The sequence below is a fragment of the Epinephelus lanceolatus genome, chromosome 14 (assembly GCF_041903045.1).
Source record: "Epinephelus lanceolatus isolate andai-2023 chromosome 14, ASM4190304v1, whole genome shotgun sequence".
NCBI classification, from domain to species: Eukaryota; Metazoa; Chordata; class Actinopteri; order Perciformes; family Serranidae; genus Epinephelus; species Epinephelus lanceolatus.
Window position 1 is genome coordinate 19927207 of NC_135747.1, and position 26070 is coordinate 19953276.

At 41.4% G+C, this 26070-nt stretch overlaps 1 protein-coding gene across 2 annotated transcripts; it reads right to left on the reverse strand.

Annotated features, from left to right (window-relative positions):
* Positions 1–528: 528 nt before the first annotated feature.
* Positions 529–26070, reverse strand: ptprna (protein tyrosine phosphatase receptor type Na). 2 transcript variants are annotated; one of them, XM_033617080.2, is made up of 24 exons: positions 25702–26070; positions 21678–21728; positions 16566–16676; positions 14566–14683; positions 14216–14363; positions 13790–13985; positions 13479–13631; positions 13178–13303; positions 12965–12999; positions 12622–12878; positions 12376–12462; positions 12167–12246; positions 11945–12009; positions 7825–8034; positions 5919–6182; positions 5662–5809; positions 5473–5546; positions 5251–5328; positions 4969–5088; positions 4473–4639; positions 3616–3669; positions 3391–3455; positions 1981–2054; positions 529–1627 (listed from the first exon to the last, which is right to left on the reverse strand). In XM_033617080.2, the coding sequence occupies exons 1-24, from the start codon at positions 25775–25777 to the stop codon at positions 1556–1558; spliced, it is 2829 nt and encodes a 942-aa protein (XP_033472971.2). In that variant the 5' UTR covers positions 25778–26070; the 3' UTR covers positions 529–1555. The 2 variants fall into 2 exon arrangements, with proteins under 2 accessions (XP_033472971.2, XP_033472970.2); XM_033617079.2 differs by having other exon boundaries at positions 5919–6185.

Sequence of the window (26070 nt, forward strand, 5' to 3'; positions counted from 1 at the left end):
ACTCAGTGCTCTTGTTAACCTGGGGGGAAAGCGGAGGGTGGGCTCTACACGTCTGTGATGATGACGTCCTGATATCAGCAGTAACAACCCTATGAACCTTGTGCAGAGCGGCAGTGATAAGATAGCCAGTGGGATCAACACACAGCCTCACATGCATCAGCATGAACCGACAGCTGGACTGTTTACCACAACAAAAAAGGGTGAAGCTCAGATTACAACACACACACAGGGAGTGACTTCATTCTCTGCTCTGGATGCCATTACTCTACCATATCCTTATGGAACAAATAGTTTTTCACTGCTTTATTAATGCTCTGAATGTTGCGTACAGCTTCTTTAATGTCAAAGAATTGAGCATAAAATGCAAACAACTAATTAAAGGTTAAAACAAATCTCCTTAACAATATTTTTTGGGCAGTTCCACTCTTGTGCTGCAGAGGGCACTGTCTGTAAAGCTGAAACTGAGTATTGATGCACTGAAGATCCTGTTTTAAACATGCCGAGTAAACCAACTAAACAACACACTGGTTTTGAGAATGAGCACTTGAGGCTTTTTTTTTTTTTAATTTTTTTTTTTTAGTTTTTTTGCTGCATCACGTCACAAATTTATTCAAGTCAAGTCAAAAATACATTTTTATAGATATTTTGTATCTGTCTGCTACATGAAATAAACACAATCATTAGGATGAATTATTTACATTAATCACAGGGTGGTACGCTGAGTAGGACGATAAAAGAACCCAAACAATGTTCCTTTGTGCGCAGAGGGTGAGGTGTACTTTGTGTTAAACGTACAGCATCCGTTACAAAAGGACCAGTGCTTAAAGCCAACAATCATGTTGTCAAGGCAGAGACAAGCCTCACAGATAATAACCTGCTGGAAATCAACACACACTAGACAGTAGCATACAGTATTCTGGTGGACACGTAACAACACACTCATAGAGTTAAAATGAATTGAAACTTTACTGGGTAGAAATTTGATGAGTTTGTGAAGGGACTTGACATTATTTTAACATTAATCCAAGAAAATGTAAAAGAAGTGTTAAATCATTTGTGATGTTGATTGATCATTTGACATAATCAAGTCATCATGTCCAATGATAGGGTAGATGGAATTACAACCATCAACAGGAGTGTATTCTGTCCTGTCAGACTCAGGCAAAAGTTAACATTGAAAGGGCATAGAATATTCAAGTTAATATTTGTTTTTTTTTAGATCACACTGATGGTCTCGTTGTTGTTTAATTCGACAGAAACTTTGGGCAGCTAAAATCAAATTTGTGCCATGTTGGTTAAAAAAAACTGATCTTCTGTCCATATGTACATCCTGCCAAAACGAATTTAATCAAGTTCCAAAAAGTTGTAAAAACCCAGAGAATGAGTAGATGGTCAAATACTGCATGCTGAAAACAAGAGCAGTAACTGCTTCAAGTGTGGTAGAGCAAATTCTTATTTACAGTGACGGCCAGACATACATGACTGGATGGTACAGAGGTGTCCTCATGAGTACGTCTTTCTGTGCGCTTGTGCATGTCCTCACTGCGTCCTCAGCTCACTGTGGCAGGGCTTTCAAGATGGCATTCACCTCCTCGGCTACTGCTGTCAGCGCAAACTCAAACTGGTCCTGATCAGGGTGAGAGGTGGGGAGGAAAAAATAGAGAGATGGGAAATTAAGAGGAGAGAGGACAAAGGGAGATAGTTGTAGTATGATGAACGTCATAAAAGTGCTCAAATAGTGCAAACCAGGGTCCTAACGTGTCCCTGAACCCCTGAAAGTTTTTGAATTTGAGCAAAAAAAGTAGACATGGGTCATTGAAAGTGCTTGAATTGATATATTTTGTGCAAGAATAGAAACTGCGTGTTTGAGTCTTGAATTTCTGGGCATGCAGAGTCCTTGAAAAGTCCTTGAGTTTGATGTTTAAGAAGGAATAGGAACCCTGGCAAACACACACATATGCACACACACATTGGTATTACCTTGGAGCGGACCAAGCCAGGTCTCTGGTCTCTGATGTGCTCCAGTGCGGCTGCAATGTCGATCTCCTTCACTCCTAACAACAACAGGAACAGTGAAAGCATCACCACCACAGTTTCTTGAAGTACACTGATTTGAGGCTACAGAAGATATGAGCCGTCTCTTTGAATCCACTCTACTTTTAAAAAGGTAAATGGGAAAATAGGATTGACTGTGAAGATTTTAGATTGATCATGCATATTGACATATTACTATAAACCTTTATGGAACAACTGCCATATATGACACAAGTATTTATATATAACTTAGTGTGGAATAATAATTCAAAGCAGTTGGGGACAAGTTTCAAGTTTATTTCTAACAAAGGGATTTCTTGGTTATGGTTGGTTGGGGTTCAAATGAATAGAGTTCTGTCAGGATGGGCACTCTGGGAGAAGCCTGCAAGAGGAAAACTTCTCCAACATGCAGATTCAATTGTCACATAGGAGGTATTATTATTAAAAACACTTTGACTATAGCCCCCCTCTGCTGTCCACAATAGTTAACTGAGCTCCTATGAGCAAACATTCACTTAATTCCCTAACCCCAAACAGGTGACCTTGTTGTCAGTTTCAGAATGTTTAGGTACTGAATTTAACCCTACGTATTTGTGTGTGTGTGTGTGTGTGTGTACTTTTACATGTTATATAGTGAAGACCAAAAACCTCACTTTTTCAAAGGCCTATTTAAGGGTTAAGACTTGGTTTTAGGATTCAGGTTAGAAGTTTAAGTAAGATTGGGGTTAAAACGCAGCATTCAGGCTCTTAGGGACTGGTAGTATGGGAATACTTTAAAATGTCCTTTTATGAGTCTCGATATGGGTTGGAGGAGCCCCATGAACATTACAATAATTTGAATTTTAGATCAAATCTGAGGGTACAGGGTCACTGCACATGTGGGGCAATGGGAGCTTTGTTATTTATCAACGATGCTCCCGTCCCCCAGGGTCTCTGGAGAAATAACCTGGTGACTGCTGATGAGATTTATGAGATAAATAAATAGATAAGTAGGTCCATGAATACATCAATAAATAAATAAATCGAACATTAAGTAGGTTTTATTATAAATCAGCTGAACTATGGCAAAAGGTCTTATAATGAGTGTTGAATTGAATTAAAGAAACTGATATAATGATGCATGTGTGGGATTAAAAACAGAGTTATTGTTTATAATTATATACACAACAGAAACACAAAAAGGTAAGTGCTTAAAAGGTGTAAAAACTTAACTTAAAAGGGTAAAGGTTGGGGTGAGGCATTTAGTTGTGATGGTTAAGGGTAGGGTAAGGGGCTAGGGAATGCATTATGTCAATGAGGGACCTATTAAAGATAGAGGTACAAGAATATATGTGTGTGTCTGTGTGAGTGGCTCACCCTTTGCCATGCGGTTCAGCACCATGTCAATGAGGATATACGTGCCAGTCCTGCCGGTGCCATCACTGTGTTAGTGACAGAGACAAAAAAGAACCAGTCTTAGAACAGTTTTACCTCAACCTGCTGTCCAAAGTCATATCATTCATAAAAGTCATATTGCATTATTCTACAGATTCTAGTTTTGACAGAAATCTACACTGATAGAATCATTATTTTATTTTTTACCCGCAGTGCACGATGATTGGGCAGGAACGACCTCTGTAGCATTTATTCACCTTCCTGAAAAACAGGAACAAGGGACAGCAGAGAAAGAAAGGAAAACAAAGAATAGGGAAAAAAAAGGTTTATTATAAATTATCATTATAAACTTTGCTTTTGAAACTAACCTTGGTCACATATTTAATGAATATACATATGAATATACTCTTTTGCAGCTTCAGGTACTTGTGGGTTGTGATTCAAGTAAAGGCAATGAGAGGAAAGCAGAATGTGACCAATGATAGAAAGGGTGGAAAGGTAAATAACAGGTGAAAACAATACGATATTAGATACTGGATGTCAGGACAGGAAAAAGTGGAGACTGCATGAGGTGTTGGACAACAGTGACATGGTAAAACAGGAAAGAATAAGTGAGGAGAAAGCCACAGATTCACTGTCCCTCTTGCAGTAGCCAGTCACACCTGCCAATGCTCATTTTTGTGACTATGCAACTGGAGCCAGAGTACTAGCTGCAAACCACAAAAATGACACTGGGAGATGTTAAAATACAAACCTATCAACCTGCACACTGGGAGAGAGGGAGAGAGACAGAGCTAAGGTGACGGATGAGGTACGACATGTGGAACACACAATGAAGAATGACTGGGAAGACTAGAAACACAGAAAAAATATGGATGTGATGAAGGTGAGCAGGAGGATTCAAACCAGTGACCAGTGGGTCACTGCAACATCACACACACTGCAATCTGACCACCTGCTTTGCTCCATTTTGTGTTTACTGATTGTTGCACCTGCTGAAATCAAGGGCACACGTGGGGACAGCCTGTGTGTGCGTGTGCATGTGGAACCGTGCAGTTTCTCACCTGCGGAAGTCGAGCAGCGGTCGCGTGGAGGTGGGGATGCCGTCAGCGGGCCAGCTCAGCAGGTGAAACTGCGTCAAGGTTCTGGTCTCCTGCGTCTGGACATTTTTCAGGTAGAAGCTACGCACCAGGAAGTCCTTACACCAGATGTGCTCTGACACCAGGTTCACCTGATGAACACGAAAAGACAGAGAGGGAAGGAAAGAGAAAGAGGAATGGCAGACAGGAAAGAGATAAGAACCTAAAGTGAACCTAAAGCACCAGGGTGGTGTTTGTGTAATTACAATCACTGCCAGAAGGGGGAGACAAAAGGGCTGCACTCCATCTTTAAATATACATTTCTAACAAATAGCCCTGCCTCTCTTTCGTACATGTGTACTTAATCTAATCCAGGGAAGCTGTACCTATTACACTGAATATTTGTAATGAGAAGCATATTATTAAAAGACGCTGTGCTAAATGTGGAATTAAAGGTCGTGAGTTATGACAGGAAATTAACCTCATAAATGTGATAGAGTGACGAGCCCTCATCAGGCCAGTAGCGCTCGCACTGTTTCTCTCCATCTTCCACCAGAGTTGTCATCATCACGATCACTGTGCAGCCGTTCTCCCACACCATCTGTGGGATTGCGAAAACACACACACACACACACACACATACATGGATGTATACACACGTATTCGATTGCTACATTAAAATAAATCTGTAAGTAACGAGGCAGATTTCCTGCTCTATTTTGTCACTTAACATCAAGTAAATTGGGAGTAAGAGAAAACTGACCTGCCAGAAATCAGCGACAGTGTGAGCCAGTGGTCCCTGTGTGGCGATATAAGATGGCTGGCGAGGGTCATGATCAAACTATGGGTGAAAAAGGAGACAGAAGAGGGCAGAGTTCTTTTAAGGTTTTCCTGCTGAGGATTCTCAAACAGATATGAGTTACAGCAAAGGAGCAATACACTCCTATACAGTTATTTTATTAGGGGATACATCATCAGTTCTTACAATGATGCTGGCGTTGATGTAGTCTTGTTTATTGGGGTTTACTTCAGTCTTCAGCTTCACCCGAGAGTGATCGTCTGTAACAGAAAACAGGAATGCATCACTGAATGAATGAGTAAGCAGGGTGATCTGTGACTGATAAATACGTGACATCATCACAGGGAGAAAACAGTGACACATTGATGAACTAACAGGGGAGGGATTCAGCGTGTCTGTTTTTGTCCATGTTGCTTGGGAGCTGAGCCACAGCCACCGAACTGGGTTCAGCCTGGTAGGAGCACAAAGCCTCCCACTCCCTCTGAAGGCGATCTTTATTACGCAGGTGATCCTCCATATAGGCCTGACGGAGAAATGACAAGCAGATAAAGTGTAGGAGGTTACCATCTGAGAGCACAGTAAGAGATTCATTTGCTACACCATTAAGGACATCTCTTCACTGTGATACACACCAGTATCATGTGACCAGTGGAGATGTCCATGTTCGACTGGGCCGGCTCTTCGCTCCAAGATGGGGTGGAGCTGTGGGTGGAGGACGGGCTGTGCTGGGGACCATCGCTGAACTGGGAGGAAACGCTGCTGACACGGGAAGTGTCCGTACCTCTTCGACCGCCAGCACCCGTGCCTATGGCGGACCCCGCCATGCCGCTGCTCACCCCGCCCACACAGTCCTGGCGGCACAGGGAGGATTTGGATGCCATGTGCTGCCGACATAGCTCCTGGGTGGAAAGTAAGGAGAGAGGGGGCGGTACAAAGGGGGGAAAAGGTAATTAATTGATGAAAGGGCTGCAACTATACATTTGTATCAATATTTATTGATTGAGTAATTAGTTACAGTAAAATTTTGTGTACTAAATATGACAAATACATCAAAATGAATGCCTTTTATTAAGATGTAATCACTAGTTTTTTAGTATTGATGACTACTTCTGATCATTTTAGCATTAATAAGAGCACATTACGCTTATTGCATGTATGTATATATGTGTAACCTGTACTCACTCATCTGCCTGATCTAAAAGACAATTCTTTATTCTAATCTCATATATATGCTCTAAATAACAATTGTAAATTGACACATATATTGCCCTTCTGACCACACAAAATAAGGTTTCTAATACTTTTCCAATCCATTATATCAGTGGTTCCCAACTTTTTTTTTAAGATGTACCCTACATCCCTACCTGATGAACTCAAGTACCCCTTCATCAACACCACCCATCAGGTTCTAAATGTGTTCATTTGAACCCGATGCATTAACTGGATAGTACTGATCAAACACTGTTTACAATAAAACAATATCTTAAAATATTATTGGAGTATTTTTTTCATTCAAAGTAACTGTCATTGTTTAGGCTAGTTTGCATTTGTACTAGCGGCAGAAGCTAGACATTTAGCTACTTCAACCATTTAGCCATCACTTTTACAGAACTATGGGAGTTGTACGGTTCCCCTGTGTAAATCCTCATTTGGACAAACAGCTTGTGTGTAATTTTACCAACAGAACTCAAATTTGATTTGCTGAGTCTTTTTTATCTTGAGGCCCAGCTAGAGACAGGCTTTGCAAATTAGCTTAGGTTATAAATTTATTTATAGTATGTATGCTACATACTCGTCCCTATACAAATAAACATTAGTAAATAACAAACTATTGCAACTGCACATTCATTAATTGTGATAAACTCTTTCTGTTAGTCATCCATTACTTTTACTAGCTAACTATTTGAACTTTATATTGATAATTTTTAGCTACAAAAGCTACATTTTAAGGTTTCACACAATACCTTTAGCAAATTGTGTATACATCTCTGCTAACTATTTTTCAAGCGCTCTCAAATGCAACACATTTGGTTCAAGTTACAGCTTACTCAATATATTGACATATATATTCTTTATGTTTTCAGTTGGGTTTGTTAGTCTTTTGGTTTGTCCATTTGTTTGCAGAACTACAGAAAAAAACTACCTGCCTATTTTTCATGAAACTTGGTGGAAGGGTGTAGCATGGGCCAAGAAAGAACCCATTAAATTTTGTGGTGGATCTGAATCATGGGGTGACCACACAAATTATTTTTCACCTTTGTTAACATTGCAAAATAGGGCATCTGGCCTTGGTGGAGGTCTGTGCTTTCTGAGTGCCATTCTACTTTTTTAATCAAATTGTTATTTAATTTATTTTCAATTAGTTGAGCTACACCACAATATTTCCATGTATACCTGGTAACTGCAGAAGTACCCCTGGTTGGGAATCATTGCGATGCACCACTGAGACATTGACACCAAGGTAAAAACAAACAAAACCTCTGGGACGTTATATAAAAGGGCCTTTCCTCAGTCCTGAATCTCGTCATGTTGCCTTACCTGGTAGTCAAAGTGTGTCTCTGCTCCTCCCTCTGGCCCCAGTCCAAGCTTGCCATTGGCCACTTGCTGAGCATAGTGCCTGAGACAAGCTACGGCCATGGCCAATACCAGCACGCCTCCTACGACTGCCATGGAAACAAGGGTGATGACTGTGCCGCTGGAGCCCTGGGAAACCCTGGATACCTGAGGGAGACCCCGTGCATCTGTCCTCTAGGGAAAAACACATCACAAGGAGCGGTGAGTAAGATGGGAAGGAACACAAAGAAAACATATTATTATCGCACCAAAGTGCTACCTACATGTGTTGACACACATTTCGCCTTTCGAGAGCAGCACACGCGAGCCAAGCAACCCCAGGGAATCTACCCTCACCACTGAAATTCAAAGGTCACTCAATTCAATTTAACACACATTTGTTTTCTGCGTAAGTGTATATGACAGCAAGGTGTGCTCAGTGAGAGGCTGATGTTGAGTGTTAACGGCAGAGATCAGAGAAGTCGAGGTAGTATGAACCGGGAACCCACTAAAAAGACAACAGAGGCTCCATGGAGGTCAGGGAACCATGGTGAAGTACAAGCCACACATCCTTACTGTACATTTAGATCGCCACTGTTTGTCATTCCACCTTTTCTTTATCTTCTTTCTATCTTTCAAAACTGCTTTCACTATGCTATCCAGTGCCCAATACAGCAGAAGGAAATTTAAAGGTGTAGGTGTAGAGTCATGTTTTTCCACAGCCGCACACTTTGTCACTGAATCACCACTCTCTCAAAATGTCACTCAAGATAAGAAATGCAAAATTATGTAAATAAACTGACCAACCTCAAGGGAATAAAAATTATTTCCAAATCAAAAGGTTAAAGTAAACAGAATACCTGAACACAAAAAACTGCTATTTCATCAAATAGTACGTTCCAGCTTTAGTATCACAGCTGTTTATCTTTTAAAACATCATGTAGCCTAAATGCCTAGTGTGTAGGGTTTAGTGGCATCTAGTTGTTAAATTGCAGAACTAAAACTTCTCCGGTGTGCGAAGCGTTAGGACAAGCGGGAACCTCCGAGGCTGAAAAATTAAGCCAGTGCCGAAGTGCCAAAAACTGCAGTTCATCAAATGGCCACTTGAGGCTGGCTCCAAAACAGAGTAAATCCCCGTAGACAACCGTGCTACAATGCCTGACGTTACAGCAGAAATAAACATGTTTACAGCCTGGTACAAAAATCAGTTTTGGTCTGTAGCTAATTTCAACATCCATGACAACAGTACAGGGGTAAAAAAAAAAATTATAACTCATAACTCACCCGTTTACATTTTATTCAGGCCCAAATTTACGCATAACTAAGGGCAGGGCCGCCTGACTGACAGGCTGTCAGGGAGGTGTCGCTACACTCTGTGAGTTAGATCCACCCCTCGCTCTTCCACAGCACCACCCTCTTGTCCAAAAGTGGTAACATATGGCTCCATAAAAACTAAGGTGGCGACAACCAAAATGCCAGACTCAAGGCTTCAAATGGAAGTACACAAACAAATGGCTCACATCACAGTAGCTACATCCATTCTTTTTACAGTCTATGGTTGGTGACTGATGCATAATGGCACTATCTAGAGCCATTTGATTTTCCCCGTTTTGGGCCACTCTCTGGGAAAGGACCAGGCCCCCAGAAAATGTGTCAGGCTTTGAAGCCAAATTTTGTAGTGGCCAAACACTGTAATTGGCCCTGTGGCCCAAAAGGACACTTTCCCATTGGCTTACATAGCAAGAGATGCCTGTGAATCAGTGTATATATTTTATTTTGGGGCTTACAACCCTTGTGACATAACTTCACTATAGGCATTTGATACATTTGGTCAGATGACATTTGGAAAGGTTACAAGAGCTGTGGATTGAAACATTTTATCCCAACTCATTTTCAGGTGATTATAAACTAATAAAAACATTGTTATGATTATTAAACACTATTTCTGCCGAAAGATGCCTCTGAATCCTTCACACTAGACCTTTAAATTAGTATACAAATCATGCTTCCATTTTAATTGAATTGATTGAAAAGATAATGAAAGAATATCTGAATGAATTAACCAGAATTGACACATGTTCCATTAATTTATTATCTCCAGCCCTGAATTCAAGCGTGTGTGTGTGTGTGTGTGTGTGTGTGTGTGTGTGTTTTACTCTGATATTAAGTCTAAATGGGAATTTTTGTTATCAGTCCATTATAAACAAAGTGTGAGATGCTGGCGATAATTCAGAAGCCTGGAATCAGGGCTGTTTGTGTGAAGAGCGAATAATGAGGTTAATGACACCTGTGACTGTTGCCATAGCACCTGGGATCTGGGAGCCACAGTAAGGGGTGGGGGGGTTGGGAAGATGAAGCACCATGGCAACAAGTGAAATGATGGTTGTGATGAGGTGTTGACTCACTGATTTGCTCTTGCCACTTGCCCTCCAGGTTTCACACACTCACAGGGGTTTACGCACACAGACAAACACCCACACACAATATGATTACAGCACAGCGAGAGTAGTGGTGGACGGAAAACAAGCTCTATAATGGAGATGGATGCACTGCCTTTGTCTTTGTCTGCATCGTGGTACAGCACAGTACTCATAAGGTCATATTTCTTAAAAAAAAAAAAAAAAGTTGCGCTCATTTTTTTTCACTGACTTCACTGGTATTTGATGATGAAGCCAACTATGGAGCTAGTTGCTGTGTAGCAGATATTTGTATATCCTCTTATTTAGAATTGCATGTAACATGTCAAAATCTTTACCATAGTAGGGTTACTATGTGTGAAACACACCACACTTGAACCAGTTCTTAATCCTGTGCATCAAGTGTTAGTTGATTTGTACTGGTTTTCCTCAACACTAACACACTGAATCATTTCACAAGCAACAATCTCATAGTATAAGTAATATGGCTGATATAGATCATTTAAAGGGACAGTTCACTTCAAAATCAAAAATACATATTTGTCCTCTTATTTGTAGTGCTATTTATCAGTCTAGATTGTTTTGGTGTGAGTTGCCAAGTGTTGGAGATATTACCCGTAGAGATGTCTGCTTTCTCTCCAATGTAGTGGAACTAGATGGCACTCGGTTTGTGATGCTCAAAAAACATACATTTGAAAAACTCAACAGCAATGTCTCTTTCCAAAAATCATGACACGTTTACTCAAGATAATCCACAGACCTTGATGTTTGCAGTTTCATGTAGGAACGATTTACTTTCTACTGAACTAAACCCACTAACCGTATCACTACACAGAAAGAAGTGTGCATCTACTGCCAGCTCAAGTAGCACCACTGAGCTAACTAACATTACAGCTCAGCAGCCTGTTCTCGTCGAATGCCACCACTTTGTCAGTGATCTTAGCAACAAATATGGCGCACAAAAGTACCTTTCATGGCGGTATGATACACTCTGGGCAGCGGCAGTTGTCAACGTACTGAACTCATCAAATACTGTCGCTTTGTCAAACACCAGTGCACAAAGGCTATGCGTCAGCTCAAGCAGAGGAGGATGCTATTATTGTTTACGTTACGTTTGTCAGAAAGAAAATAGTTCCTACATGAAACTGCTCACATCAAGGTCTGTGGATTATCTTGAGTAACTGGGTCTTGGTTTCTAGAAAGAGACATTGATGTTAAGTTTTCCAAATGTGCTTTGAGTACCACAAGCTGAGTGCCATCTAGTTCCATTATATTCAGCAGACATTTCTAACCCATTGCAACTCACACCAAAGCCATCTAGATTGATACATAGCACTACAGGCTGAAGGAAAAATATGTATTTTTGATTTTTGGGGTGAACTGTCCCTTTAACATCCCAATGTTAAGACACAGAAAGAAGCCACTCTGTAGCACCATGAAAACCACTAATTAAATAAGGTAGATCCATAAAAAATACAGCAATGAGCTGATGGTCTGTCGGGAGTCTAATTTGACACTAGCAAGTCTGATCATCTGTCAAGCTACAGCCCATAAGTGAATAAATGGCAAGGAATTCAGACGAGTGAATATATCTCTGTTGCCTTGACAACTGCTCCATATGCCACTGATAGGAGGGTCACAAAGGAAATTTTCCTCGGAGGCTAAGTGAGTCGGTGTGTATCAATTACCTCTCCCACACCAGTCTGTACAATCTTCAGCCCTGTCTCAGACTCCAGGAAGTTCTTTTCAGACACTGTCGGGGTGGAAAAACAACAACAGACATTTATTATCGATGTGAGAAAAATGCACAGTGTGTGAGTGACAGTACCATGCGCCCACGTCTTTTTCGCCTCATGCTCGTGTGTACGTGTGGGTAGGTAGGTGTTCTGGTGTCTGTTTTGGAAGCTCACCAGCTTTAGCAGCCACCTCTGCAGCCGTCATGTTGTGTTCATTCTGGCGGATACGGAACGTCAGTGCAGGGCCCACCACACTGGAAACACAAAACCACAGGGACACACATGTTGGATGCTTGAAAACTGTGATATATGTTTTATATCATTGTTTTGAGTAAAATAGTTACAACTCTTTCACACACTGACACACATAACGGTGGGGTTACCTGATGTTGATGAAGCTGCTGGTTGTCAGGTGTATCTTATCAGCCAGTAGCTCCAACAGCTTCACGCCATCATACAAACTCAGAGGACTACAAATGGAAAACATCATTATCCTCTTTGGAAACATCGTGTTTAATAAGTGTCCTATTTGCTGCTCTTTACTGGCAGTTAATATTGTCATAGTGATTTAGTGCAGTTTATTTATAACAAACAGAAGAACTTAAAGCTGAATTAAATCAAGTGCTAACCTCTGATTGGTAACAATGTACCCATACTCCTCCTTGGCTCCTGCACCCTCGACCAGTGGTGGCCCCTGCTCCCTCAAGCCCTGTCCGGCTTCAGCAGGAGCAGCCTGTGGGGGCTGGGAGGCAGATGCGGAGAGGCTGGCGGTCTTGGCTGGAGGCGTAGCTCGGACTGTGGCGGAGGAGGGGGCAGGAGGGGCTTCAGGGGGACCGGCGACAGGGGCAGGCTTACGGGAGTCACTGTCTGTTTTTAACAGCTGCATCTAAGGGGGGATGGGAGAAGACCTGTCAGTGATACGAGTGTGTGATTGCTTCGTGTGAACACTGCTGACAATGGATGCTGACATACCTCCTTGAGGGTGATAAGGTCTTTTTCAATTGGATCTGTGTTGAGACGGACAAAGTGATGGTTTAAAACAAGTGTCAGCTATCAAGATGTGATTCATATTTGGGATATTTATAAGATTTTCCTCCAAAATTACATGCCCACCATCTTAGAAAAGCAACACTAGCTTTACAAGCAGCAGCTCTATCTCTAAATTTAAAATGACTGAAAGACTACCTGTTTTGTCTGGGGCCCGCATCAGCTGCAGAATGAGGGCGAGCTTGTAGAGCTGCTCTTGACTGAGCTCTCTGGGGTCAACTCCGTACCTCTGCAAGACTCCTGACATCCTCTGGAGCAGGCCATCTAACACAGGATAGCAACATTACATCTTCGCACTGTGCAGTTGAGAAAATGGATGGATGCTCTGTAGATGCACACTGTAAGTTCGCCTTTAGCTCGAAACTGCTGAGGAGTTTCTTTACATTTGTTGCAAAGAAATGATGTAATAAATCATGTAAATTAAATTCCTCTTTCTCACCATTGGTTCCTGATGGAGTGCTGATGTCCTGAGGAACCTTTTTATTCTGCTGCACTTGTTGTCTGCCAGCAGTACCAAGTCTCTCCTGTAGGGTGTAGTCTTCCACATAGTCCACTGGTATCTCCAGCTCAAAGTCCTCATAATAAGGCAGACCTGCGCATGGCGTTATAGGTTATGATGATAGAAAGAAATATTTACTTATGATGTTTCCAACTGTTTAAGAAACAGCTTACATGACTATTTTTTTTTGGGCCAAACTGTTTTTTTCTTGTGTGTTTTATTTTGGAAAACAGACCGACAGTCCTGTCTACCTGCAGGAGCCATGGAGGCGGCCCCTCGGTGGCGATAAGAGGGCTGTGCGGACGCCAGGTACAGTGACAAGGCTTCCTGTAGCACCTGCCTGTCACGCTCTCGCTCTCTCTGATTGGCCTGGGACCTTGAAGAGGGGCGGGCATAACCGCCTGCTGCCCCAATGAGGGATCTCTGGACGTCATCTTGATATCTATGCTGGAATTAGGAGAGGTTTTAAATTGATTTAGTACTGTATACATGCATGGGTGATATCTACATCTTCACTGCCATATTCCTTATATTTATATTTGTGTTTTCTCTGCTTTGATGACTCTATAATTATCTTTTAAAGCAGGTTTCTGATGTATTTACCATGACTGTAAAGTTCCAGAAGGACATACAATGATACAATGTGTGTGTGTGTGTGTGTGTGTGTGTGTGTGTACCTGGTGGTATGTGTACGGGTCCATGGAGGCTGTCTGCATACGTAGCGGGGACTGAGGAGGCTCGACAATCATGTAGTCCACATAGTTGCCACCAGGAGGTGCAGACCCAGATTTAGAACTATGGTGGTGGGGGATGTTCTGTTTGGACCTGGCAACCCAGAAAGACACAAAAACAGGATTAGGATGGATATACCAGGGTTGAAAGGAAGGAAGGATAAAGGAACAGATCCACGGGGAAATAAATGGTGACTCAGGGTGAAAGGAATGAATGGCTCTGGCTCCTTTGACTCGTGTATTTTGTGTTAAAGGTGTATCCTCACTGAATATCACTGTAAGTAGTGAATACTCACGGAGATGAATGTGAAGAGGAGGAAGAGGCGTTTGGCTTGGAGGGGTGGGTGGTATGGGGAACTCTTTTCAGCTCCTTTGATAAAATGTGCTGGGTGATGTCGTCTTGCCAGGAAAGACCTGCGCACACACACACACACACACACACACACACACACACACACACACAGAGCAATTAAAGAAGCTGAGAGTGGGAGTGGAAGACAGAGGTGTGTGTGGAGAGAGAGATTCTCTGAAATCAATACGGTTTCTTAGAGGAGTTGTGTTCAAGTACTTGCAAAACTAATGGATTTTTGTGGTGGTGTTTACTGCTAGCACACTAGCATGTTAACTGAAGATGATGAACACGGTAAACATTATATCTGCTTAACATGCCATTTTGAGCATTTTAGCATTTAGCTCACTTGTGTTGTATGTTGCATGTATATGCCTCACAGAGATGCTACCATGGCTGCAGAGTGTTGTTGTGTTAAAAAATATTTTATTTTGTAATGACTTTCCACTGACTGTATTTAACTGACACAGACTGATAGCAGACTGAAAATTAAATTCTGCACATAGAATATAAAGTGAATAGAATAAACTGTTAAAGGGATAGTTCATCCCAAAATCAAAAATACATTTTTTTCACCTTCCCCACAGTGTTATTTGTCAATCTAGATTGTTTTTCTGTGAGTCACAGAGTGTTGGAGATACCTGCCTTCTCTCAAATATAGTAGAACTAGATGGCACTCGGCCTTTGGTGCTCAAAGCACCTAAAAAATACATATGAAAAACTCAACAGCAATGTCTCTCCAGAAATTCACAACCAGATTACTCAAGATAATCCACAGACCTTGTTGTGAGCAGTTTCATATAGGAGCTAATTTCTTTCTACCGAACCAACCTTGTTACTGCACAGATGGGAGCGTGCATCTACTGTAAGGGGCCTTACATATGCCACGTTTTTTGCGCCCTCAGACTCATTGTTTTGAAAGTAGACACTCAGCAAGCGCGCTCCTTCCATAAATATCAGGCAAATATGGAACAGTTGATCATTTTAGTGCAGAGCTGCCAGAGCTTTACATCTGTCCCACGGATAATATGCCCACACACTTATAAACAGCACCTGGATCAGCTCTGCACTTAGGATTTCAGGTAAATGGGCTATGGTACCTTGCTTGTTGAGGCTGCTTAGCAACCTAAATCCTTCCTTCCATCCTGACGAAGATCCATGTGATCGAAACGTTGATCTTATATAATAAACATCTGAGGAGCTACAACAGTGTGCGGACTTCACCCCTTTTTTTAAAAAAAGTCTGTTTGCTTGTTGATCCTGCACCTGTAATACCCTGGATGTCCGTGCTCTACCCCACTTTGTGCTTATTAACCTAAGTCACAACCTGCTGCCGTCACAAAAAAAGGCACAAAAGTAGTGTCACCGACCTCACGTTTCCCAGGCAGTTAAAGACGCGGCATGTGTGCGACCCCACAGACAAGAGGCTTGTGCTCCTGACAGTGTGAAATGTAAATATTAAGGCTCGTTTTGCACTGTGATTTGGTTAGCGGGAGAAGTTTGGTAGAGAGAAAATAGTTCCTACATGACCCTGTTTACAACAAAATCTGTGGATTATCTTGAGTAACAGGGTCATGATTTCTGGAAAGACACATTGCTGTCGAGTATTTCAAATGTATGTTTTTGGAGCTTTGAGCACCACAAGCCGAGTGCCATCTAATTCCATTATATTCCAGAGGAGGCAGACATCTCTACAGCTGATATCTCCAATACTCTGCAACTCACAACAAAACAATAAAGATGGATAAATAGCACTACAGGTAAGAGGGAAAGTATGCATTTTTGATTTTGGCGTGAACTGTCCCTTTAAAATGACCCTTTTGGCTACTACTATTGCCTAAATCTTTGACTTTCTTCACAGTTACGTAGAAGCGATGAGGTTTTCCCTCTCATAGTTTTAGCTTTGTCAAGGAATGCTATTGATAGGTTTTTCATGAATGATCTCACCGTGCATCATGAGCTGTTTTAGGACTTCCTGCATCCTCTTCAGAACTGGAACTGACACCTGGTACTGGACCAGGTCCTGCTTGGAGCTGCGACACTGACCAAACAGCCCATCTGGAAGGAACGCACACACAAACACACACAAATCATGTTTAACTCTTATTTTCCCAGTTTGAACATCTGAGATTTCTTTTAAAACTTACTTCTGCAACACTTTTATTAGCTCAGAGCCATTGTTAATGTAGTAACACCTGTCCTTTCATACTATGACAAATCAAAATGCCTGCTGTAGAAAAGGCCTTCAGAAAGCACAGTCTGCACAAACAAATTTAACAAGCATCAATTGAAGTTTTTATTTTCTCCAATTTTTATCAAAAGAGCACAGTTTCCCGTAAATATTTCAGTGAAGCTGCCCTTGACGTATGGTTCAGTACTTTGCGATACTACCCGTACTTCTTATGGTAGCCCACACCACACTAGCCCACAGCCGTGACTCATAGTTTTAAAGTGCAGCCCACACACTTATACTGCTTGTCACTGCTTTTGACACTGTCAGTGTGTTTGCTGTAGAACATTTCCTTTGAAAATAGTTTCCAACCTGCAGGCAGCCTCATAGCAACAGGAATAATGATAGCATTTGCTCAGTGTTATGTTCTATGAACTGTTCTCATATCTTGATTATGAATTAATCCATATTTTGGATATTAAATTCTGAACAATGTGTCAGTCTTGTGTCACAATGTCATGCATGCAGTCTAAGCTTCCTGCTGTTGTCCTACATAATGACGTACATTGAGGCATACAAGAGTTCACCCCCTTTAAATCAAATTATTATAATTTAATAACTAGTTTGCACGTAAGCCATGATGAAAAATGTCTAGGGAGAAGTCCACCACACAGTATAGGGTAAAGAAATGCCTTACTTTATGTAGAGCTATCATTATTGATATTAAATGACCTGTGTTGTGACTCTGAAATCTCAGTGAGTAAAACTGAAGATGTTTCTGTAGACGAAGATCAGTTTGCCACGTGATGGGTATGATGACAAAACAGAGCAGACTACGTGTTATCTGGCGCACTGATGAGTCACCACAGTCTTTCACTACCCCGGCTAAATCTCACACAACCCGACCTGCCACAGTGAAACGGTGAATTGTTGCACTGAGCAGATCAGTGAGGATTAACGTGTTTATATAGACACAAAATGCTATAGAAAACAACACTGCTTATTTTTTGCCATCCGATGTATTGAAGAGTTAGTAGACATGTTTAACCCCTTCTAGGTGGGTGGGTGTATGATCAGGTCAATGTCTTAGCCTCTTGCTAGTGTTATGATGCAACCAAGTTGATCCGTAGTCTGAAAGAGATGTAGAACAGTGACAAGACATACAGATATAAACTATTTTCCATCCTAGTCTTTAAAAACCAAAAATCAAATTACAAAGAGTTGATTTTGGTGATGTGATATGACACAGGATATTGTACCCCGATGGTGGATTTCACCAGCGGGCTAGAAATACCGTAGCTTGTCGTATTCCTGGTGGTGAACTGACTGATGACAGAGAGCAGAGGAACATGAGGAGGAGGACACGGAAGATGAATGGAGGGAAGACAGCAAACTGCATGGCTTGATTGGATTGGGACTATTTCTGGAGCTGGGGTTATTTCTGTGGGTATCACTTTTGTGCAGGGAGTGTACAGTAGTATTGAGTGTTGGACAGGGAGGTATCTGTTACATGTGAGAGGGAATGAGAGAGAAGTTTGGCTGAAATTACCTGACTTTAAAAAATGATCATCGTCAAATTAATTGTGATGACAATCACAGTTGAGAATTCATTGTAAAGTCATAGGGACCCATTCAAATGGTCTTTTTATTTATTTCATTATGTCTGCTCTTACTGATTTCCATTGAAACCTTTCATGATCTCATAGGCTTGCCCGTTTACTTACATGGAGCACCACACACATGTGCTGCTACAGTAAGGCTATTTATGACAGTCCCTCCGAACCTTCTCTACCTAGACGGCTACCCAGACGGCCTGTTGTTCATTCATCTGGTATCCCCCAAGTCAGCACCTCAAGAAGCAGCTGATGCCATGCCTGTGCACACGAGATATAAATCATCTGGATGAGATGTCGTCGCTTCAGTTAAAGGGATACTTTGCCAATTTTTAACCAGCTTTGTGTCATAACAATGTAGGTAGCACGTGTAAATTAACTATGGTAAACTTCCCTCCATGTTACAGGCATAGACACAAATAGTGTTTCTCAAAGTCAAGGATCCTTTCTTGGTAGGACGGGTCCTTCCGAGGAAGGTCCTATAGAGGCAAGATTGCCCATCTGTCTCTCTCTTAAACTCAGACCAAATGCGGATGAGACGTCAGAAATTGGCAGTGTTGATCAAACATAAACCAAGTTTCTGTTACCCGAAACATGTTTTTGTGCACTGTTTGGCTGTAATACAAGAGTTTGGGAACAGGAAGTGGGCGCCATGCTGTTTCCTGTTTTGTAAAAACAGAGGCTGCGTTACTGAGTTGCCTCTTTCTCAACTAAAATGTTTTCAGAAACAAATCGTAGTGTAGCGTTTGACTGTAATTAAAGATCATTTGTACCAGCTGGCTGCCATATTGTTTCCTGTGTCAAAACAAATCAAGTCACCCAGCATAGTAAGTGGTGCAGTGCATTCTGGAAGTTGTAGGGTTTCTACCTTTTGAGCAAAAACAAATGCAACAACCCTTTTCCTGTTTTCTAGCACCAAATCCTTCCTACTGCACAGATGGCCTAGTTCTCTCCAGCAGTGAAATACTTTTTAATTAAGACCCAAAAGAGTCTAAATGTTTTCAATTGATTGTAAAGTTGCTCCTAGTTGCCTCATACAGTCAAGCACCACTTTGACCTTTTCATTTAAATGCAACACAGTAGCTGCTCATTCTTTATGTGGGAGACGTGTGTGTGTCTGTGGAGACTGGTGGTGGTTACGCTCTCTGTGAACTTTCATATTTTCCTCCCACAAGCAGGGGGCAAGTAGTGTTTGTTGATGTCTAACAATTGCTTTGATTTACATCTTATTTTGCATTGTAGCTACTGTAGATACCCGTCGGAAGTACAGTGACCTGGTATCCCCTAGGTATGCACCTTAAGGAGCAGCTGGTTGACAAGGTCAGGGTGCTATGCCTGTGCACACAGAACTCAGGTGACACTGTATGACCTTATTCTGTCTAACGCAGGCCTCACACACTAACACACTCTACAGGCTTACTAGGGAGATGCCTGTTAAACAAGAAAACCTGACCTTGGTCCATGTATAAATGGCCCTACACAAATAGGCCAACGACAAACAGCTCCACCTGTGAGTGTCTTTAAGAGGGCTGAACAGAGGAGGAGCCTTTTGTCCAACACTGCACACTCTGTTACTTCTATCAAATGTATAGAAACTGTGGACATTAACAGCCTGAAAAACTCCTTATCTGCCTGGCAAACAGCCAGCCACATCCTGTCACACACGCAGATAAACAACTGCTGAGAGCACCTACGAGATGCTGTGCGTTACATTTAGCACCAAGACATGCAAGACGCAATCCATCTTCCCTTTCACCAGTGGAAGGCAACAGAAGCCACTTTATATTTTAGACAAATGACTCCTCAAGGGACGATTGCGGATGCACCACTGCCCTGACAAAACCTTAGAGGACACTATAAAACATTAGTGCTGAGTTAAAACTAACTTTGCAGACTCAAAAAAAAAGTGTTTGCTTCAATTCAAAGACTCACAGTTGCTGATTATGTAGTGCTTGTTTTTTTAAGCTGAACCAGAAGGCGTACTCCTTTGTTGGCGGAGGCTTGCTGTCTCGTGTACCGGATCAGTCTCCACATCACTCAACAAAGAGAGATGAAATTGACATTGATCCTGGTACGTCAACAAACAAGTCTGCTTCGAAAAAGTTGGAGTGACGGAGTGGTTGGATTCATACTGATAACATAATGACTGCTGGATTTGCATTTGAAAAGACTGACAAAAAGAAACAACAACATTTCAAGTTTGGTTACATGTTTTTTTAATTACAGTATGATTTAGCAAACTTGCGACAAGCATTATCCAACAAAGTAAATTAATTCACTCACAGACAGGTAACAGAGATGCAATTGGTTTCAGGGGGCCAAACTAACCACAGACAGAAGGTATAAATCATTCGGATGAGATGCCGTTGTTTCACTTAATTAAGACCCAAAAGAGTGTCTCCAATTGATTGTACCGCTCTCCTAGTTGTCTCATGCAGTAAAACACATCCTCAACCTCTTTTGAACTCAACACAGTAGCTGCTTATTCTACATGTGGGAGACCTGTGTGTATCTATGGAGACTGGCGGTTGTTACGCTGTCAGTGGACTTTAATATTTTTCTCCCACAAGCTAAAAAATTTAGGTCAATTAGTATTTGTTGATGTCAAACACAGGGCTGATTTTGCTCTGTGGGTGTCTTAAAGAGGACACAATCAGAGAGACAGAGAGACAAAAGGCTCATCTCAACCCCTCAGACTAACAACCTTTAAGCAGTCGTTATTTTTTTCTCTCCTCAGACCCACAGATGTGCACAAAAACAGCCCTGCGTCTGCTCCTGAGCTGCAAGTACGCCGATCCATTTTGTATTCTGTCCAATGGCTGCTGGTGTGCGTAAGTGCAATTTCCATAGAGAAGTGCGTAAGTGTGCGTCAGTGACTCATCGCTGTATTAGCACAACAACTGTGGGGGTGTCGACCTCATGGTGATGTCAGTGTTGCCATGGAGACAGCAGAGCGGGGGAGGGGCTTAGATAAAGGCGAGGAAAGGGAGAGGGGCAGGTGACGGTGAGAGATAGACACATGGGGCTGACAGAGGAAAAATCCTTGACTTGTGTTTGTATCTCTTCACACACTGCCTTTGTATAAGTGCCCTCCCAGTGACGTACAGGGTGTATGTGTGTGTGTGTGCAAGGTTTATAATTTAATACACTGTGGAGATAAAGAAATATTAAGGAGTATTTTTTAAAAGTTTAGCATTTAAGTTCAAGAGGGATCATGTTTGATTGTGTGTGCACGTGTGTGTGTACATTATGTGTGTGTGTGTGTGTTGTACTCACCGTCTGAGCAGAACTGATCCCTCGTGCACAGTTTCCTCTCAAACAGGCAGCCTGAGGTAGAAAGACAAAGAGAGGGGCTAACAGGTACTCAGAGTACAAATCTTTCACGGCAATTTCCATGACAACGCCTGCTTTAACTCACATTTAGAGGGTTGAAATGAGAACACAACAAAGTAAGCTTAGCCCTGGCTTACTCATTATAATCAGCTTCAAATGTACTGCACGGCGGTTACTAAAATACACGCACCGTCTTTTATATTTAAATGCTACCAGTGTCAAAGCCAGCCTACGCTCCACTTATCGTTTAAAAGACTTTGGTGTAATTGCACAAGGACATTTTAAAAGCCCCAAGTGCCCGACTAGTGTTATTCATTAGCATAAAACCCGCAACTTCAACTTCAGCAATGCAAAATTGCCTTTTTTTGGCATTTGGATAATTTTGCTCCAGCAGACATCAGCAAAATGTGTTACAGATGGAACAGGCTATCAGTGTTTCTACACATATCTTTGATAAGAATGAGTGAAGATAAAACATTTATTTAACATTTATTAGACAGACAATAAATTTGGACTACACTGGTAACTGCTTTCTAATTAAACAGTGTTGCCACTAGTATTTTTGCTAAATCCTGTGCATGTCATTTTTAGCTGTTCCACTATTTTTTTTATTTGCGGGTGGTGAGTAAGACCTTGGAGGGCACGGAGGTGTGGGAAGGAGCAGGTGGCTGACGATAGATAGGAGCGTAACACAGCCGAATATGCAGGGTTAGTCTGTCTGTCTTTCTCTTTCACGTCACAGCTCCTTTTTTACCCCTATTTAGGATCAGGTTTTGTCTCTGTTTGCACGTATAAGACAGAAATTAGGGGAAAAACACTAAGAAATCTGCATGTGTGTGAGGAAATGACAGATGTATCCCAAATTAGTATAAAAATGAATAGCAAAAGATAACAGAATGGGTGGATCTGTGAAGTTAATGTTTACCTGAGCACAAACACAGAAAGAAAAGACTGAAAATCATTTTCTCCATCTTTAATTGAACTGACGCAGAACCTAACAGCAATTTCAGTGACTCACCTCTTCTTTCTTTGAAGAGAAACACACACAGACACACACACACACACACACACACACACTGTGCACACACAGTTTCAATTTCTTCTCAAACTGCTCACTTTGAAACTTGAGGCTATATTTTAATGGCAACAAAAATTTAATATCATGTTCAATTATTGGGAGCAAATCTACTCTCAGTCTTACACACAAATGTGACAACTTCTTAAAAACAACTACAGAGTGTCCAGGGGCTGTTTTGCACAACAACATTCTCCCACAGACCTAGGCTCTAAAATCTGTGGAAGGTTAAGCGAGCCTTCATGTGCCTCTGAAATAATGAGGCATCTGAGTAATTGTAGCATGTGGGGGTTTGAAGAGGGACTGACACACACATCATCACAGTGTTGACAGGATATTATGCGTGAATGCTAGTCCTTGTCATCAAACACTGATTAGCTGTCCAGAAAAGGGCATATGGTGGTGTTGAGCCAACAAGCAATATGGAGATGAAACCAAGAAATAAATGGCAAAATATTGTTTATTTTTTGTTTATTTTCAAGGGTTTAAAATTTGCTTCCATTTCTGAATCATGTCTAAATTTCCCGCACAATCTGGTTTGGTAAATAAATGCAACATTGATGAAGAATTTAACATTACAAACATCCACCTGAGGCCAAACAGTTGAGCTGGTAGCAACAGCAACAACAATAATTATTTTTTTGTAAGAACAATTTCATTCAAAATTGTGAATCTTAAAATAGCACAAAGGTTCCAGTGAACCTCCTAAGTCTGGTGAGGAACATTAAGGGAAACCTGACCTATAATACAGTGTTTGTCACAGCATCAGGACGTCCGCCCGTAGGGAAACAGCGGGCTGCTGAGACGTCGGCCCTGACATAAACATCACACAGGCTGCGTGAGGACGGACAGTCGCACATATGGATGGACAGCTAATCAAATGAGCAGATGGATGGATGCATGTGTGAAAGAAAAGAGATGGAAGCAAAGAGGCGCTAATGGATGAATGGACAAAGGGAAGCAACAGTGGTTTCTCTCCATGGTGCTGAAGTCTCAGGCACTCGCAGAGAGGTTTCCCATTGAGCTGACCATTTGTTCACTGTTAGGGTCTTTTAAATATGATATATGACTCCTAATGGAAAATATGTGCAATTTTATTTTTGTTTTAAAGTATTTTATGTTTCTATGGTGTTCAAAATAGTGGTTTTAACAATATGACAATACAGCAGACACATTTGAGGGTGATTTGAAATATTTAATTCGCAGTTCATCAACTTCTAACATCCTTTGCTGTTAAAATTAGCTGCTTTCGATGCTTAAAATGAATTGAAATGAACTGTTACAAAGCTGCTAAATGCATCACATCTGGGTGGTGACACTTAGATGATAAAACTGGAGCAATAAAGCAAAATATATCTTAAATAATTCAAATTACTTTATTATTTTTTAAGCTGCAACAATTAACTGATTAATAAATTGGTTGTCAACTATTAAATTAACTATCAACTAATTAGATAATAAATTAATTGGCAAAATTCTCTGACCACAGTTTCTTAAATGTGAATATTTCCTGGTGTCTTTACTCCTCCATGACAGTAAACTGAATATCGTCAGCTTGTGGACAAAACAAGGCATTTGAGGACGTCATCTTTGGCTTTGAACAACACTGAATGACTTTTTTTTTTTTTTTTTTTTTACCATTTTCTGACATTTTACAGCTCAAACAAATCAAGAAAATAATCGTCAGGTTAATCACTGATGAAAATAAACACAATTTACCCTAATTTATAGAGAACAGGGTGGAGGGGAAGTGATGGGGGTGGTAAACCTTCTGTTAGAACAAAACCCTGCTCACTTGTTTTTGTCGGAGACAACCTGAGGGTGAGAATAACATTTGGCCTTTCTGAATCTCAGTCTGAATTACTCAGTGAATTCACATATCTCCACCTACACATGTCAGACAGATTGTGTTTTTAAAACACTGGGGAAATAAACAATAAAACTATCTTTACAATAAAGTACACAGAGGGGTGTAACAATTCACTTGTTGCATTATTGTGTCAATTAAAAATCATGCCAGTGTAATGCATCGATCTACAAAAAGAGAAATAATGAAATCCCTCTGTCTTTTGCAATAATCAATATGAATTTGTTAAGCTGAAACTAGTGCTGCTGCCATATTCAATAACATAGTCAATAAAACAGCAGCTTCGACTGCTGAGAGAGAGAAATGTGTGGTTGACAGTGCTCAGGCATCAGTGAACACATTTTTGAGATGTAGAAAAAAAATCACTGAAGTCACTTATATGCAGCCTGCAGTGCATCTCTCATTCTGTTTACTGGAATCTGTCCTCAGTGTCTCTTATTTTATGTTTAAAACATAATCATGCTGTCTACGTTATTCTTATCATGTTCTATGGGCTCATATTTCCCCAACAACTGGATGTGGTGTCTCTCCTGTTTTCTTCTCCATAATAAAAAGGACTGAATAATAACACAGTGCCAAAAACAACATAAGGAGTGTTGGTTGCATGACATAGATCAAAATTGACAATGATCCCAGGCTCTACAAGAAAAAGAAATCCACTAGACTCAGTTTTCCCTGACACTCTTTGCATCCTCCATCTCCTTTGCCTCAGTTTAATCTCATTATTATCTCATTTATCCACATAGTCCATCTCTCTCTGCAAATGATGTACAGTTCAGTTTGACAGAATGCCACATAAGCACAGATATTCCTATATCTAGTCTGTGCTGGAACATTACAGGATAGTGATAGCGATGCCACAGGGGATAAAGTATCAGATGAGATCACCGTAAAGTCATCAGCCACTTATAGCCACACCGTGTACCTGTGGGAATATTACAGGAAATGACCGCGTTTTTTTTTTGATAAGCACCGTGCCATCACCACCACCATCACCACCACCATCATCATCATAATCATCTTACCGTATTTATCTGAGATTGCCGGGTGGCACAGCACGGTCAAAAGGAGCAGAGCTCGCCATGGCTTAAGGTGTTGCATGGTCCTTTGGAGCCTCCCAGCAGCGGAGGAGATGCTGAGAGAAAGATGCGGAGTCCCGATGCGCTTTGCTCCGTCTTTTAAATCCCTATCATTTTTAAACGAGCCGCAGCCAGCGTCGACAGCTCACTCACATTGCACCCAAAGAGCCCATGTGACGGAAAAATAGAAATGAATGGCTGAGAAAAACCCCTAAGTCCTCACGGTGAAAGGGCGGGGCGTGAGGATGGGGAGGAGGATGTGAGAGCGCAACGTGCTGTAGTATGGCTGGACTCAGGGCTGCACGACTGCGGAAA